Source organism: Homalodisca vitripennis, chromosome 4 (assembly GCF_021130785.1).
Source record: "Homalodisca vitripennis isolate AUS2020 chromosome 4, UT_GWSS_2.1, whole genome shotgun sequence".
Lineage (NCBI taxonomy): Eukaryota > Metazoa > Arthropoda > Insecta > Hemiptera > Cicadellidae > Homalodisca > Homalodisca vitripennis.
In genome coordinates, this window is record NC_060210.1 from 203,510,254 (window position 1) to 203,529,624 (window position 19,371).

A 19,371-nucleotide genomic window follows, 5' to 3' on the forward strand; every position below is an offset into this window, starting at 1 on the left:
CCTCAAAATGATCAGTAACCTTTAAAATGAGGTAAAGTTCAACCTACCTTTAAATTTGAAAATCCATAAAAAATTACCCCTATCCTAAAAGTGCCATTTCAAGATAATTTTGTATGTTAAAAATTATTTTCCTGAAATCTTTTGGGTCAAAATATGGGGGCTTTTGGTAAACTGAAGAAGGTAGTTTCTCAATTCAGCTGCTATACATTGCAGACCTGTTGTTGCCTCAATCTGTACATTGATGTATTTTCCCAATATAATTTAGGTTGGCTGTGGTAATTTTCACCTCAGTTAATTCAGGTAATCAACCATCCATTGAAATAAAATATAAGGGTTCTTATATTACAGCAAAATACAAAATAATTTAATTCCTCAAGTTTTTCAAGACTTCTAAATAATTTGGGGTAACAGTGTCTGAAATGAGCGTACATATCTTTTTACTCTTTGTTAACATTTTTCTTTATCAGTTAGAAAACTAAAATCTGTGGCTTGATAGGTTTCCTGCGGGAACTGACACAAGTGTTGTTGTATCTTCTGACCTCTGAGGAGGACTTTCACTGCAGCACCCTCCTGTGCCTGGTGCGAGAGCTGTGTGTGAACTCTGTGTTGGTACCACTGCTTGACCTGGCCTCCGACCCAGACTACATCAACCAGATCATCATCTGGCTGGTAAGCACACATTACACATGTGACAGAACACTATAATTTCATATTCCCCTTTACCTTTGACCCTGATTAAATCAACCAGATCATAATCTGGCTCGTAAGCACACATTACACATGTGACAGAACACTATAATTTCATATTCCCCTTTACTTTTGACCCTGATTAAATCAACCAGATCATAATCTGGCTCGTAAGCACACATTACACATGTGACAGAACACTATAATTTCATATTCCCCTTTACTTTTGACCCTGATTAAATTAACCAGATCATAATCTGGCTGGTAAGCACACATTACACATGGTGGGAGGGGGAGGGGGAGAGGGAGAGAGAGAGAGAATCATCTTTATATATATGAATGTATATGAATAGTGTCAATACTAATACTAAAATTTCCATCCTCTCCCATAAAATTGGGAAAAATCTATTGCTAGCAGTAGTTTGCTACTGGAGGGTTTCCGGACATATATTTATATGAACTTTATTCATTATTATGATGAGAGGGAACCACTTGAGAAGTTTGTCAGGTTCCTCCTGGGACATCCTGTACATGTGTAACTGCAGGTAATACAGAGACACTTTCACATGTTTACAGGTTCTTTTTTTATTGGCGTTCAACAGTAGTGACAAAAATGTATTTAATATATATATATGTTATTATAATAGCACTTGGAAGTGCTATAAATGAAAAATATATTTAAATAAATATATTTAATATTTTTTTGTGCATAAAATTTACTGAGGGGTTTTTTGTGCACTTTGTTCAGGACTAATAGACCCCTTAAACATGGAAATGATGAAAAGTTTGTGTAAGGACATAACAGTGACCAGTGAAGTGTTCCTGACTACTCTTAGGGTAACAGACAATCCTGTAGAGCTAACAGCTACTAAGGAGCTCATTTACAAGCAAATGATGTAATGTTTCAGTGTAAAGACGTACCAGTGACCAGTGAAGTGTTCCTGACTACTCTTAGGGTAACAGACACTCCTGTAGAGCTAACAGCTACTAAGGAGCTCATTTACAAGCAAATGATTTAATGTTTCAGTGTAAAGACGTACCAGTGACCAGTGAAGTGTTCCTGACTACTCTTAGGGTAACAGACAATCCTGTAGAGCTAACAGCTACTAAGGAGCTCATTTACAAGCAAATGATTTAATGTTTCAGTGTAAAGACGTACCAGTGACCAGTGAAGTGTTCCTGACTACTCTTAGGGTAACAGACAATCCTGTAGAGCTAACAGCTACTAAGGAGCTCATTTACAAGCAAATGATGTAATGTTTCAGTGTAAAGACATACCAGTGACCAGTGAAGTGTTCCTGACTACTCTTAGGGTAACAGACAATCCTGTAGAGCTAACAGCTACTAAGGAGCTCATTTACAAGCAAATGATGTAATGTTTCAGTGTAAAGACATACCAGTGACCAGTGAAGTGTTCCTGACTACTCTTAGGGTAACAGACAATCCTGTAGAGCTAACAGCTACTAAGGAGCTCATTTACAAGCAAATGATTTAATGTTTCAGTGTAAAGACATACCAGTGACCAGTGAAGTGTTCCTGACTACTCTTAGGGTAACAGACACTCCTGTAGAGCTAACAGCTACTAAGGAGCTCATTTACAAGCAAATGATTTAATGTTTCAGTGTAAAGACATACCAGTGACCAGTGAAGTGTTCCTGACTACTCTTAGGGTAACAGACACTCCTGTAGAGCTAACGGCTACTAAGGAGCTCATTTACAAGCAAATGATTTAATGTTTCAGTGTAAAGACGTACCAGTGACCAGTGAAGTGTTCCTGACTACTCTTAGGGTAACAGACAATCCTGTAGAGCTAACAGCTACTAAGGAGCTCATTTACAAGCAAATGATTTAATGTTTCAGTGTAAAGACGTACCAGTGACCAGTGAAGTGTTCCTGACTACTCTAGGGTAACAGACAATCCTGTAGAGCTAACAGCTACTAAGGAGCTCATTTACAAGCAAATGATGTAATGTTTCAGTGTAAAGACATACCAGTGACCAGTGAAGTGTTCCTGACTACTCTTAGGGTAACAGACAATCCTGTAGAGCTAACAGCTACTAAGGAGCTCATTTACAAGCAAATGATGTAATGTTTCAGTGTAAAGACGTACCAGTGACCAGTGAAGTGTTCCTGACTACTCTTAGGGTAACAGACAATCCTGTAGAGCTAACAGCTACTAAGGAGCTCATTTACAAGCAAATGATTTAATGTTTCAGTGTAAAGACATACCAGTGACCAGTGAAGTGTTCCTGACTACTCTTAGGGTAACAGACAATCCTGTAGAGCTAACAGCTACTAAGGAGCTCATTTACAAGCAAATGTTGTAATGTTTCAGTGTAAAGACATACCAGTGACCAGTGAAGTGTTCCTGACTAATCTTAGGGTAACAGACACTCCTGTAGAGCTAACAGCTACTAAGGAGCTCATTTACAAGCAAATGATTTAATGTTTCAGTGTAAAGACATACCAGTGACCAGTGAAGTGTTCCTGACTACTCTAGGGTAACAGACAATCCTGTAGAGCTAACAGCTACTAAGGAGCTCATTTACAAGCAAATGATGTAATGTTTCAGTGTAAAGACATACCAGTGACCAGTGAAGTGTTCCTGACTACTCTTAAGCCGCGTTTACACGAGGCCAGTAGGCGGGCAGGTTACTTGGAGCAGGCAACCTGAGGCAAGTAACCTGCCCCGTGTGGACGACCACACTTGTAAATCACAGGCAAGTTGCCTGTCAACCTGCCTGGTAGGTCGACTTGCACGAGGGGTAGACAACCTGCCCTCCCACCACTCGAAAACAGTACCTACCACACAGCCTGCCTTGCACTGACGCCGTGTGGACAACTGATTGATGAGCAAGTGAGCGAATTGGTGACAAACAGTGCTTTATTGGATGTTTGTTTATTGTTTAAATTGCTAACTTTTATATATTTGTGTAATACTGTACTAATTCAATGGCTCCACGTTAGACCGATGAGATGACAATAAAATTAAGTTTTTGGAACTTTACAAGGACCAGCTTTGCTTATGGGACCAGTTTTCTGAACTGTAAAAGAACAAGAATGCACGCGAATCTGCCCTTGGTGAAATAGTTTCCGCTATGAAAATTGAAGGGTTTGATATAACTGAAGCTAAATCTAAAATAAAAGCTTTACGAACAGATGCACCACTGGTATCGCTCCCCTAAGCCACTCTCTCACCCATAGTTTTTTCTTTTCCAGTTCTTCCAATAATATTTCACTGGATTCACTTACAAATTCCAGTATAAGATTACGCGTAATTTCTTGTACGTCATCATAAGATAACACAGAAGATGCACTTTCTGCCATTTTAATACAACTTAATTAAACACTGGCTCGCTCACAACTGAGTCGTGTGGACAGGGTCAACGGCAAGTCCCCAGTACAGTAACTTGCGTCAGGTTACCTGCTTCAAGTAACCTGCCCGCCTACTGGCCTCGTGTAACCGCGGCTTTAGGGTAACAAACAATCCTGTAGAGCTAACAGCTACTAAGGAGCTCATTTACAAGCAAATGATTTAATGTTTCAGTGTAAAGACATACCAGTGACCAGTGAAGTGTTCCTGACTACTCTAGGGTAACAGACAATCCTGTAGAGCTTACAGCTACTAAGGAGCTCATTTACAAGCAAATGATTTAATGTTTCAGTGTAAAGACATACCAGTGACCAGTGAAGTGTTCCTGACTACTCTTAGGGTAACAGACAATCCTGTAGAGCTTACAGCTACTAAGGAGCTCATTTACAAGCAAATGATTTAATGTTTCAGTGTAAAGACATACCAGTGACCAGTGAAGTGTTCCTGACTACTCTTAGGGTAACAGACAATCCTGTAGAGCTTACAGCTACTAAGGAGCTCATTTACAAGCAAATGATTTAATGTTTCAGTGTAAAGACATACCAGTGACCAGTGAAGTGTTCCTGACTACTCTTAGGGTAACAGACAATCCTGTAGAGCTAACAGCTACTAAGGAGCTCATTTACAAGCAAATGATGTAATGTTTCAGTGTAAAGACATACCAGTGACCAGTGAAGTGTTCCTGACTACTCTTAGGGTAACAGACAATCCTGTAGAGCTAACAGCTACTAAGGAGCTCATTTACAAGCAAATGATGTAATGTTTCAGTGTAAAGACATACCAGTGACCAGTGAAGTGTTCCTGACTACTCTTAGGGTAACAAACAATCCTGTAGAGCTTACAGCTACTAAGGAGCTCATTTACAAGCAAATGATTTAATGTTTCAGTGTAAAGACATACCAGTGACCAGTGAAGTGTTCCTGACTACTCTTAGGGTAACAAACAATCCTGTAGAGCTACAGCTACTAAGGAGCTCATTTACAAGCAAATGTTGTAATGTTTTCAGTGTAAAGACATACCAGTGACCAGTGAAGTGTTCCTGACTACTCTTAGGGTAACAGACAATCCTGTAGAGCTAACAGCTACTAAGGAGCTCATTTACAAGCAAATGATGTAATGTTTCAGTGTAAAGACATACCAGTGACCAGTGAAGTGTTCCTGACTACTCTTAGGGTAACAAACAATCCTGTAGAGCTTACAGCTACTAAGGAGCTCATTTACAAGCAAATGATTTAATGTTTCAGTGTAAAGACATACCAGTGACCAGTGAAGTGTTCCTGACTACTCTTAGGGTAACAGACACTCCTGTAGAGCTAACAGCTACTAAGGAGCTCATTTACAAGCAAATGTTGTAATGTTTCAGTGTAAAGACATACCAGTGACCAGTGAAGTGTTCCTGACTACTCTTAGGGTAACAGACAATCCTGTAGAGCTAACAGCTACTAAGGAGCTCATTTACAAGCAAATGATTGTAATGTTTCAGTGTAAAGACATACCAGTGACCAGTGAAGTGTTCCTGACTACTCTTAGGGTAACAGACAATCCTGTAGAGCTAACAGCTACTAAGGAGCTCATTTACAAGCAAATGTTGTAATGTTTCAGTGTAAAGACATACCAGTGACCAGTGAAGTGTTCCTGACTACTCTTAGGGTAACAAACAATCCTGTAGAGCTTACAGCTACTAAGGAGCTCATTTACAAGCAAATGATTTAATGTTTCAGTGTAAAGACATACCAGTGACCAGTGAAGTGTTCCTGACTACTCTTAGGGTAACAGACAATCCTGTAGAGCTAACAGCTACTAAGGAGCTCATTTACAAGCAAATGATGTAATGTTTCAGTGTAAAGACATACCAGTGACCAGTGAAGTGTTCCTGACTACTCTTAGGGTAACAGACAATCCTGTAGAGCTAACAGCTACTAAGGAGCTCATTTACAAGCAAATGTTGTAATGTTTCAGTGTAAAGACATACCAGTGACCAGTGAAGTGTTCCTGACTACTCTTAGGGTAACAGACAATCCTGTAGAGCTAACAGCTACTAAGGAGCTCATTTACAAGCAAATGTTGTAATGTTTCAGTGTAAAGACATACCAGTGACCAGTGAAGTGTTCCTGACTACTCTTAGGGTAACAAACAATCCTGTAGAGCTAACAGCTACTAAGGAGCTCATTTACAAGCAAATGTTGTAATGTTTCAGTGTAAAGACATACCAGTGACCAGTGAAGTGTTCCTGACTACTCTTAGGGTAACAGACAATCCTGTAGAGCTAACAGCTACTAAGGAGCTCATTTACAAGCAAATGTTGTAATGTTTCAGTGTAAAGACATACCAGTGACCAGTGAAGTGTTCCTGACTACTCTTAGGGTAACAAACAATCCTGTAGAGCTAACAGCTACTAAGGAGCTCATTTACAAGCAAATGTTGTAATGTTTCAGTGTAAAGACATACCAGTGACCAGTGAAGTGTTCCTGACTACTCTTAGGGTAACAGACAATCCTGTAGAGCTAACAGCTACTAAGGAGCTTCTCTACAAAGAAATGGCATCTTTGGTAAGGTTTTAGAAACAATATGTACTTAAGAAATTACTCTTTTGTGTGACAGTTAAGAATTGTAGTCTCTTGTGGGTTCTACTGCTGAATAAAAAATGGAAAGTCAGACAAGTCCCATGTTGTCTGAGGAAAGTGACTACTTCTTATAACGGGCTGTGAAAAATCTTTAGAAAGTATGTTCTCTTATTATTAAATCTAAATTATTGTTATTTTTTATATTTTATGTATGTTATCAGACCTTGTTTATTGTCTATTTTATCTAACTATACAACTTGGTAATGTGGTTAGATTATATTTCATAATAATCTTGTTTGTAAAGTTTGTATAAAAAAATAAATGTTATTATTTCATATGAGACACCTTATTATTTAACATATACAAGTTTTATACTGTCTCTTTTTAGACATATTTTTGTATAGTTTTTATATTTAATATATTATAATAATCACTGACTTCTACATATTGAAATAATAAATATTTATACATTTTCATTTTTATTATTCACAAGTTTCATACAAGTTTTATACTGTCTCTTTTTAGACATATTTTTGTATAGTTTTTACATTTAATATATCATAATAATCACTGACTTCTACATATTAAAATAATAAATATTTATACATTTTCATTTTTATTATTTATATTAGTTTCTATAATTTGGTCAGTATTATTTTAACTACAATCTTGCAATAATTACTTCATTTTCATTATAGTTATATTCTAAAAAATAAAATTATCGATTTATGATAACTTGAATGAAAAAAAAAATTCTGGAATAAAATATTTTTAAAGATCTAGTAAAAACAGGATCTATTGTTGTTATATATCTCGTTTTACTTATGTTTTATTGTTTTACATTGTTAATTTGATTTATTTTTAAAAATGTCAATGATTTTTACAATTTAACCCTTTTACTGCCAGACAATTTTGTTACTACATGCGCCCAACCTGCCAGGCTGTTCATCATGGGCATGTACCCAAACTGCCAGGCCGATTTTGGACATTTTGCAATGTTTCACATAAAAATTCATAGCTTTGCTATTTATAGTCATTGAAAGCTAAATAATGCTTTGTTTTTTTCCTCAAGAAATGTAGTATTTAATACAATATCTAAATGTACAATTCAGGAACTTATAATATTTTTGAAACAAAATATGTACTTACCTTTTATATAAATTTTTTTTTTTTTTTAGTTTGACTTGAGATTATATTTTGTAAACTTCATTCAATATAAATTAAAGTGTTTTATTTTGAAGCTCAATACTATTTTAAGCAATTAAAAAAAGAAATTATGTAAATATCTTTAAAATTATAGTTTTTATGAGTGTTTTTATGACTTATTACAAACTCACAAAATTTAAAGGCAATCTGAAAAACTACACTGTAACAACTGCTTCACCAAGTTATTGTCTTATTCAACTATTCTAAACTGTTTTATTATTCTTTTCAACTTAAAAATAGTTCTTAGAATATTTTCTTAGGCTATTTACAATCATTCTTGTCATATTTACAAAAGAATCCATGTTAGCAAATTTAGCACGAGTGAAATGGGAAGCACTTAGTGTGCAATCCCTTCTTGCACTTTGTACACTGGTACGTAGACTTTTTCCTCTTACCACCCGCCTTTGTACTGGCAGCACTACACACACAGCAGTTTTTTTCTTTATTGTTTTCAATTTTTTCAAAAAACTTGCTTGAATCTGCATCACCACCACCTCGGTTGGTTGGAGTACCTCTCGGATTAGGGCCGAGTCTGGGTCCATGTCTGCTTTCCTGCTCTTGTATCCACTCCCTGCCCATTTCCTCTACAACTGATGCTATAAAATCTAAATGGCTTAAAGGCTTTGTCGTGTTTACTTTATACAGTAAGTATGCATTGAGCATCATTCTACCAAACAAGTTGAGGGCTACTTTCTTCCAGAACTTCATATTTTTTCGGTCATCCTGGTACTGGTACAGCATCTGGTCTGCACCATCAACTCCTCCCATAAATGAGTTATATGCTCTTATAATGGAAGGCTTTGTAGAAATATGTACTTTGTTACCTCTTCTCTTGGATTTTGTTACGGACTCAGCTTTGCCACTGGTTGATAGTAGTAATACCTGCTTTTTTTGGCTCTTTTTTTCACGGTAACCCAGTAGAATCAGAGGATTTCTCCTCATGTACTTAGTTTCACCAACTGAAAATTTTGTCTTCATTTGTTCAGGAATGCCTTTTCGGTTGTGACGTAGTGTACCTGTTACATATGTACCTTTCTTGTATAAATATTTTGCCAGTTTAGTAGACGAAAAAAAGTTATCTATATAAATGTGGTAACCTTTTTCATAAAGATTAGCTTTTTTCATGAGAGTGTCTACAACTGAAAACCCCAAACCTCTCCTGGTTATCAAACTCTTGTATTCACCTTCAGCTCTCTGGTAAACAAATAAACTAACACAGTAGTGTGATGCTGCTTCGCACAGCATCCACAACTTCACACCCCAGCGATGGTGTTTCTTGGGCATGTATTGTAAAAGTTGTGAATGGGATTTTGTGGCAATCATACTCTCATCCACTGATATATTTTGACCAGGTGTGAAGTGAAGTTTTGAAACACGATTCATGTGATCGACTAAAGGTTTGAACCTAGTACAGGGATCATATCCATTTTCATTTGGTTTTGGCAGGTTTCTTGTGTCAACAAGGTGGAAAAATTGCAAAATTGCCTGAAAGCGGTTTCTGGTGAACATACGGGAGAACCAGGGAATGATTTGACTTTGAGAGGTCCACCAATAGGACTCAATACTAGGCATGTTTTTAATTCCCATATTTATCAAAACGATAATAAAGGCATATATTTCTGACGGAGTGACTGATCTCCAGACTTGTGCTCGGCTGTGCCTTTTTAGCTTGTCACGGTTAGCTTCAATAAATTCTCTGGCATACTTATTAGTGTACTGAACTATTATGTCAATTAGAGAAGCCGTGAAAAACAGTTTGAAATAAGAGCATGGGGGTGAGTCTTTTTCAGGGCAATGTTTTGGGCCTGGAAGTTCATGAAAACTAAAAGTTTGGTCTGGTCTATGCAAATGATCATTAGCTTCCGTAACCTCAATCCATCCCATTTCATCCTCTGATTCACTAGAAGTGTTTATTTCTTCATTAGGGGGCATTTCTGACTCATTTAGGCCAATAGGTTGAGCGGGTAGCCTAGGCCTAGATTGCATATGTTGCCTATTTCTAATTGGGACGTCATTGTCACTGCCATCAGAATCGGAATCAGAAATATACCGACTGAAATTATGGGTTAGCCCAAGTCCACGATTACCTGATGATGTTCCAGCTTCATTGGGATCGAAATCGGGGTCTACATCCGTATCATCAACATCAGAACTGCTGTCTGAAGAATGGCCGAGGTTGGAAATGTCACTGACAAAACTGTCACTCAAATAGTCTTCTTCAATAATATTTCTGATAGTTCCCTCACTTACGGGAGATCGAGACCTCTTCATATTTAATATATTATCACATTACACTCGTAAACAACAAATAAACCACATTAATTACTCTGATTCAAATGTATACAAACACGATAACCAAAGCTCACTCGGTGACCATGCTGATGTTTGCACTCAGCGCTACTAGCGGCACAAATGCCAACTATACCAGCTGATGTAAATCATCTGTTAATAGAATATTACTTTACAACATGTGTTACGTATTCTGTGCTTCATTCTGAACACAGTAAACACAAATAAAAGACAATTATGTGAACTTCTATATTATTATTTAATTATTTTACGAACGTCCGGAAAAAAGGACGCTGGCAGTTTAGGCGTAGATTACCGACGTCCGGTTTTAAGGTCGTTGGCAGTTTAGGTATAGTTTTACAACGTCCTTAAAACAGGACGTTGGCAGTGAAAGGGTTAAGGCAATTATCTTTTGACAGTTAAGTGAATGTAAGGTAAGGCCCAATGTAATTGAGTAATGGTTGTAATTATAACCAACGGAAACGCCAATTTTCTTTCACGATTAAGTTACATTATGGCTTTGTTAGCTAGAAAAGATCTAATCAGCTACTTACTTAATCATTTACCTTAGCCTACAAGTACCTGAAGATGGATACCTCAAATCCGAAATGTACATTGTACAAATAAAATCTACAAAAGTGTTTATTATTTTTTACTTATATCAAACACTTTTTGAGGCTACAATTTTAATACTGATCAGTTTATTTTTAATCCTTATTTAAATCCCGTCAGGACGAAACTAGTAATGAACTGGAATAGGAATTAATATTAACTGTGTTGAAATTCAATTTAGAATCCAATGGGCTTTAAATACTGCTATTAAATGATGCAGTAAGTTAATCAATTTTACATTGGATTCATTAGTAAATAAATTTAGTAGCTCATAGATTTACTTTACTAGTCTCTTTTAGTCTCTTTGCAATGATTGATTGGTGTTGGAAGTATTGTAGTGTGTTAAAGTCAACATAGCTATTAATAGCAGAGTAAGAATTGATTTAGTACATTTTACAGCTTTTAAATTGGAGTTTAAGTAATCTAACCTGAAAAATTCCTTAAGGAAAGTCTGTAAAGGGATAGATCCAGACGATGTGATATTTTGGACAACATTTATGTCAATAATAATATGAGAACTGATCCAACAGTTAGAAAACAAATCATTGTAAAACACTACTAGATTAGAAAAGCGTTTTGTTATTTTCCTTATCATATATAACTTTGTATGTTATTGTGGTTTATATTTCCCATTTAATCTCTCTTAACAGTTTTTTCATTAACATCAACGATTTTGTTTAGGTTTTGGTAAAGCTGTAGTTATATTTTTAAAGTATGTGGAAAACATGCTTTTTTCCTTCCTGAGGGAAGAGGACAGTTTGTCCCCGTGCTTAGTCCTAAAAGGACCTTAGCGCTTCCCTTACTTTAATTTTGTGTCCTCAAAGTCTGAAGCTTTTGCAGCAGCCGATCAGATTTGAGGGCTCCTGTTCTCTGATGTCCTTGGGGCTGAGGAGATATGCTCCCAAGTATCTTTTCCAAGTCTCTACGATGGCAGGACAATCTAACCAAATGTGCTCTGCTGATTCCTCCTCTTCTCCACTGAGTCTACATTCGTCAGTCTGGCTAAGGCCCACCCTCATAAGATGTTTCCTTAGGGGGCCATGTCCTGTCAACATCCCTAATATTAGTCTTATATCCTCCTTACTCTGGTTTAGGAGAGCTGTCCACCCTTTAACGTAAGGAGATATAAACATTTTGGATAGTTTTAATCCTGAGGCTCTACTCCAATTAATGTTTCTTATCCTCTTTTCCCAATCTTTGACCAGAGCTTTGCTGTTGGATAAGGCTATCCCGCAACCTGGCTCAGGCCCCACCATTATGGACTCCGCTCCCTTATTGGCGAGGATGTCTGCTTTTTCATTACCATGAATGCTTTCATTACCCAGCACCCAACGGAGTGAGTAGTATACTTTGGCCGTTCCTGGGACAACGCACCCGAGACCGGATCTGGGACAAACCGTGTGAGACCGAACCTGGGACAGAATTTTTTAGAGAGCGACTAAGAGTGTGAGTACGGGTGGTCAGAACCGCGCCGCGCGAATCACCACGCATGTCATCACTGTCCCGCCACCGCGCAGACACCACGCGTTGTTACTGTAAGTATGCAAGCAATCGGCACGCGCCTCGTCAGCACCGCGCCGCGCGACTGCTGAACCGTCACCGCCAAGCAATTGGCACGCGCCTCGTCATCACCGCGCCGCGCGACTGCTGAACCGTCACCACCACCGCGCCGTGTGAGACACCGCGTGTTGTTTCTATAAGTATACAAACAATCGGTACGCGCCTCGTCACTGTCCAGTCACCGCCGCGCCGCGCGAGACACCGCACCTTATAAATTACTAGTTTGGTATAATGTAAGTGTATTGTGGATATTATCAGGAATTAATGAAGCAGAAAAGTCGGAAAGAAATCCTGCTTCGAGCATTAGAGGTTCATAAACCTGTGGTTAAGCGATTCCCTAAGAGAAAAATTGTAACTTTGGGTATTGATGATTTGTGGGCTGCAGACCTTGTTGTAATGATTAGGTTTTCAAAGGAAAATGATGGATTCAGATACATACTTAATGTAATTGATACGTTTTCAAAATATGCGTGGTCAGAACCATTAAAAACTAAAAGCTCACAAGAGGTTACTAAATCGTTTGGTAAAATATTAAGAAGAGCGAAATTGGTTGGTCACAAACCCCCGAACCTTCTTCACACGGATAAAGGACGAGAATTTGTTAATAAGGAATTTAGAGAGTTTTTACACAAAAATCAAATAAAGTTATACCATACTGAAAATGAGGAAAAAAGTGCCATTATAGAGCGTTTCCATAGAACTCTCAATGAAAAAATGAAAGTGCACTTTGAAATTCAAAACCCTTTTAGATGGGTGTCACATTTACAGAAGCTTCTACGTCAATATAACAGTAAATTTCATAGCACTATAAAGATGAGCCCATCAGAAGTGAATTCAACCAATGAACAAACTTTAAGAAACATGTACGCAAACACTGGACGATGTCTAGTATTCAGACCCAAACTTTCGGTTGGAGACCGTGTAAGAATTACTATAAAGAAAGATGTATTTGGAAATAAATACCGCAGAAATTGGACAAGAGAAATTTTTCGGATTGTGGCCGTCAACAAAACTTGCCCTGTTACCTACAAAATAGCAGACCAGTCTGGTGAGGAAATAATAGGATCGTTTTATGAAAAAGAGTTACAAAAAACTATGTTCTAGTTCAGAGTCAAATGTATTAATAATGCTCTCATCCTTCCTTCCACTCATCCCACACACCCACCCTCTTCCTACTCCTCTTCCTATTCTCATCCATCCATACCTCATCCTTTTCCATCGTCAATCGCCCATACAATAAGAGAGTAGCCAGCTCTATAATAATGGTGTTTTCTCCTGCTAGCAAGCAAACAGCATTTCTCAATGCTACGGATGGTCTTCGAAGATCATCAGTCAAGAAATGTTCGAATTGTGGAGAAGAGGTTACTGCATCTAACCTATCCCGCCACCAAAAAACAAAGAAGTGCATCCATACCTCATCCTTTTCCATCGTCAATCGCCCATACAGTAAGAGAGTAGCCAGCTCTGTAATAATGGCGTTTTCTCCTGCTAGCAAGCAAACAGCATTTCTCAATGCTACGGACGGTCTTCGAAGATCATCAGTCAAGAAATGTCCGAATTGTGGAGCTGAGGTTACTGCATCTAACCTATCCCGCCACCAAAAAACAAAGAAGTGTATGTCAGCGTCAAATCCACCAGCTTATGCTTCTTCCAACGGATTCAATGAAAAACCTCCTTCGATGAAACAAGTATGTTCAAGGTGTGGTGTTGAAGTCAGGAACTCCTCCATGTCCCGCCATAAAAAAACAAAGAAATGCATGTCCACGTTAGATAGACAAACTCCGGATTTTGATATGTCTATGTTGGAAAACTACGCTGATGCTGTGAGTGACAATCAATTCCAGAACGTGATTGCTGATTTTGATATGTCTATGTTGCCAGAGTCCTATTCAAATCTCAGACCTGAAGAACAAGACGCGATTGCTGATTTTGATTTGTCTATGTTAGACACTCCAGATTTCTATTCCAAAATTAGAGCTATAATTGGTCCATCTACAGCTGACGCTCCAAAGTTTGAACCACCAGTAAAAAGGATACACCCCGATTCATCGAAAATTATATCAATACTTGGTCCACCACCATTTGAAGTTCCGGATAAGTCAGACTATTCACTGCATATACCATATAGTCCTGTATACCATTCACCACTACATATCCCAGAGAGTCCAACATACAACGTGCTTAGTCCGACCGATGTACGTGCTCAAATAAAACCCCAGAAGAAACCATGTCCAAAATGCAGTAAGGAAATAACGGTTTCCAACATGGCTCGGCACCAAAAATCTCAGAAATGTGCCAAAAACCAGCATGGTATGACATATAACGAACGTCTGAAAAAGATGGAAATCAAACCAGCTCCTAAAAGTAAAATGTGTTGGATTTGTGAAACACCAATAGAGTCATCCAACTGGAACCGTCACAAACAATCGAAACGTCATATCAGTTTGTCAGCACTTCATGAAGGTCCTCGATACAGGAGTGAAATATTACCCATTACGAGAGTGACACCAAGACTGCCGGCACCCACTCCAGACATCAACATGCTGATAAAGAAATACCCAAAACGGCCAAGGGAACAAGTACCGAAGGTCAATACAAACGATATAGCTCTTGAAGCGATGATCCGAAAACCGACTAGACCACAAAAGATTCCTACAGGTGTGAAAAAGATTATTAGTGAGACACCGACTAGTACAATTTAATAGTGAGAATTCGATTAGCCCTACCTTGGAAGAGAGACAGCTTCTGTCTGAAACAGAATCACCTTCAACACCTCATCTGGTTCCGGTACGTACTCCAGAGGAGTCGCAGACAATACTTGATGAAATATCAGAAGTCCAGTCGGCATTCACGGGAAGATTGAAAACGTATGTGATTATGAACAAACGTGGGATCAAAGATCCAAAAATGTTTCTTGAGATATGCAAACCACTCGTTGTTGAAAAACTTCAGGAAGCTGTAAAAGAAAAAAATCTTAAGGTAAACATGGTTTATCATGCTGAATTCAAGAAAATAATAAACGATGTGGAGGTGACTCAAGTCATGAACTTTAAAACGAAAAATGAAATTCTTTACTCGACAACGTCTCTGTCTGACTATTATAACTCAGCAAAACTTAAGATGTTGGTTGAGATGGAGGAGTTTGAGGCAAACGGTTCTCAATGGTCACTAAAAAGTGTGAAAGACTTGGAGATCAGAGTCAACCGATACGTTCCTTTTCATGGATCCAGCTATGTGGTTCTACCAAAACAGATTCAATCCAAAAAGGCTGTTATTAATGTAAAAAACGAAGATCAGAAATGTTTTATGTGGTCTATTCTGGCAGCTTTACATCCAGTTAAGGTTCATCCAGAAAGAATCAGCAATTACGAACCTTTCAAACGAGAGCTGCTTCATGCACTAGCAACTTGCGAATGCCCCATGAAACTTGATGATATAGCAAAGTTTGAAAGACGTAGTGGAATTTCTGTTAATGTCTATGCTTATGATGACAAGTTCGATATATTCCCGCTGAGAATAACTGATAACGAGATGGAAAAACATGTTAATCTACTGTTTATCAGAGAAAAAACAAACACTCACTACTGCTGGATCAAAGATATGTCCCGTTTGGTTAGTTCACAGATCTCACAAAATGGACATAAGATGTGGATATGCAATAGGTGTTTGCAACACTTTACGAGAGAGGATTTACTCATCAAGCATAGAGAAGACTGTAACACACACGATGCTGTGAAATTGGAACTACCAGAGCCAGGAACTGTAATTAGATTTAAAGATTTCAATTGCTCAATGAGAGTGCCATTTGTGTATTACGCAGACTTTGAATGCTGTCTAGCACCTATTTCAACATGTCAACCGTGTAAAGTGGATTGTAATGGTAATCATCAGTCGTTCACTATTAAATATCAGAAACATAATGCCATTTCCTTCTGTATGTATGGGGTGTCAGAGGACTGCTTTTCCAAACCACCGATTAAATACTTTGGAGATGATGCTGCACATGTATTTGTAAAATCATTGATTGAGGAGTCGATAAGGATTAATGAACTTTACAAGAGTGAAGCAATAGTCCCCATGCAGTTGATGACAAAAGAGCAACAGGAAATGTTTGAATCTACTACTACGTGTCATATCTGTGGAAATTTTCTTGGTGATGATCGTGTTAGAGACCATAACCATTTGACGGGTTTGTTTAGAGGAGCAGCTCACAACAAGTGTAACATCAATTTCAAAAAACCTAGGTTCATTCCTGTTTTCATTCATAATTTAGCAGGTTACGATACTCACCTTTTCATTAAAGAGTTTGGTAAGTTCCAAAATCGCATATCATTGATACCCAACAACGAGGAGCGGTACATTTCCTTTACGGTCAGTGTGGAAGGTGGAATTGAACTACGATTCATCGATTCATTCAAGTTCATGTCACAAAGTCTCGATAGGTTGGCAAAGAATCTGACTAGATCTCAATTCAAACACATCTCAACATATTACAATGGTAAGGACCTCAATTTATTGCTACGAAAAGGAGTGTACCCTTACGACTACATGGACAGTATAGAAAAATATAGTGAAACATCACTACCTAGTCAAGAAGAATTTTACAATAGACTGAATAAACAACACTTAACAAATGAAGATTACAAACATGCGTGCGATGTATGGACCGCCTTTAACATTCAGAACATGAAAGAATATACAATGCTATATAACGAAACCGATGTCTTGCTGCTTGCAGATGTTATGGAAAACTTCAGGGATGTATGTCTCAATACATACAAATTAGATCCTGCATGGTATTTCACAGCACCTGGGTTGGCTTGGAACGCAATGCTGAAAATTACAAAAGTCGAACTGTCTCTATTGACTGACATCGATATGGTACTCATGGTTGAAAAGGGTATTCGTGGTGGTATTTCACAGTGTTCTCATCGATATGCGAAGGCAAACAATCCCTACATGAAAGACTACGACAAATCGAAACCAAACAATTACCTCATGTACTTGGATGCAAACAACCTGTATGGGTGGGCAATGTCTGTAAAACTACCATATGCAAACTTTCAGTGGAGCAGTACAGACATCGATGTAATGAAAGTTAGTGACGATTCACCCACAGGCTACATATTAGAAGTTGATTTGGAATATCCTGAAGAACTACACGACGTACACTCTGATCTACCTCTCGCTCCAGAACGTAGAGTCCCACCAGGATCGAAAATGGCAAAGCTTCTGACAACTCTCTACAGCAAAGAAAAGTATGTCGTACACTACAAAAATTTAAAGCTTTATTTGAGTCTGGGTATGAAACTAAAACATGTTCATAGAGTTCTTAGTTTCAGTCAAAGCAATTGGTTGCAGCCGTACATTAATCTGAATACCATGGAGCGTACAAAGGCGAAAAATGATTTTGAGAAAGACTTTTTCAAACTTATGAACAACTCAGTTTTTGGAAAAACTATGGAAAATATGAGAAATCGTGTGGACATTCGTTTGGGTACTAAGTCCAAATTAGTGGAAAGATGGGTTAGCAAACCGAACTTTAAGAGTCGAACCATCTTTACAGAAAACCTAGTTGCTGTACATTTTAGTAAGAAAAAACTTTTGTTAAATAAACCTATTTATGTAGGTATGAGTATTCTAGACATATCAAAGACACTGATGTATGATTTCCACTACAATGTAATGAAAGAGAAGTATGGATCTAATATAAAAATGGTGTACACCGATACCGATTCCCTGATATATGACATCAAAACTAAAAACTTCTACGAAGACATGAAACATATAATTGGATTATTTGATACAAGTGACTACCCCAACCCCAACCAATATGGGCTTCCCCCATATCAAAAAAGTTCTGGGTAAAATGAAAGATGAACTTAATGGTCGAATCATGCGAGAGTTTGTAGGACTACGATCCAAGATGTATGCGAGCAATATAGAAGACAACCATTTCATAAAGAGGTCTAAGGGCGTGAAAAAAGCTGTAGTTGAAAATGAAATTACCTTTAGCAACTATAAAGACTGTTTGTTTAGTAACATCGAGCACTACAAAACGATGAATACAATTCGGAGTCAAGCACACAATCTCTACAGCGTAGAACACCATAAAGTGGTACTTTCATCAAAGGACGACAAGCGTTTCGTACTCGAAGACAATATCCGAACCCTAGCCTGGGGTCATTATAGAATATGCGAAAACTGTTAAATTGTAAATGTATGTAAGAGAACATACTATGGAAATTCAAGTGTATTGCAAAGATAAATTCGAAGACCAATTTTTACCTAGACCGTTACGGTGTCTTATTGTAGGGCCGTCTGGGAGTGGTAAAACGAACTTGTTATTGAATTTCATTTACAACAAAGATGGAGTTCCGTTCAAGAATCTATACGTGTTCAGTCGTTCAATAGAACAACCTGCATATGTAGATCTGCGTGAACAATACAGTAGATTAGAAAAAAACCTTAGAAGACACATTGCGTTTTTCTATTCTTCTTGTCAAGATCTCATTTCTATCGATGACTGCAAACGAAACTCACTTGTGGTATTCGATGACTGCCTCCTAGAAGAGCAAACTAAAATCAAAGACTATTTCATTAGAGGACGTCATAAAGGGATTTCTTGTGTCTACCTGAGTCAGAGCTATGGTCGAGTTGATATGCAGGTCATACGAAACAATGTTAATCTGTTGTGTCTGTTTACAATGAACAAGTACTATACAAAGAGAGTGTTCCAGGACTTTGTAGGTTCTGACATGACTTTCAACCAATTTGAGGCTCTTTGTTTTGAGTGCTGGAAAACACCTCATGGGTTCATATCTATTAATACAACAGCTAAACCACAAAAAAGGAAATACATGTGCAATTTAAAAAGGAAACTAAGTGTTGAATAATACTTCGTTGTAAAACGTTCCAGTATAAACGTAATTTGACGTTCATAAACGTAATTTGACGTTCATAAACGTAATTTAACGTTCATAAACGTAATTTGACGTTTAAGTATAAACGTTATTTAACGTTCATAAACGTAATTTGACGTTTAAGTATAAACGTAATTTAACGTTCATAAACGTAATT

The 19,371-nt window shown here is 37.8% G+C and overlaps 1 protein-coding gene across 1 annotated transcript in view; it reads left to right on the forward strand.

Annotated features, from left to right (window-relative positions):
- The window catches only part of LOC124360919 (sorting nexin-13), a 109,927-nt gene that overhangs the window by 19,617 nt on the left and 70,939 nt on the right, over window positions 1-19,371 (forward strand). Inside the window, exons 7-8 of the mRNA XM_046814920.1 lie at window positions 497-669; window positions 6,496-6,609. Coding sequence (XP_046670876.1) covers window positions 497-669; window positions 6,496-6,609 — 287 coding nt within the window. The remainder of the gene's footprint in view (window positions 1-496; window positions 670-6,495; window positions 6,610-19,371) is intronic.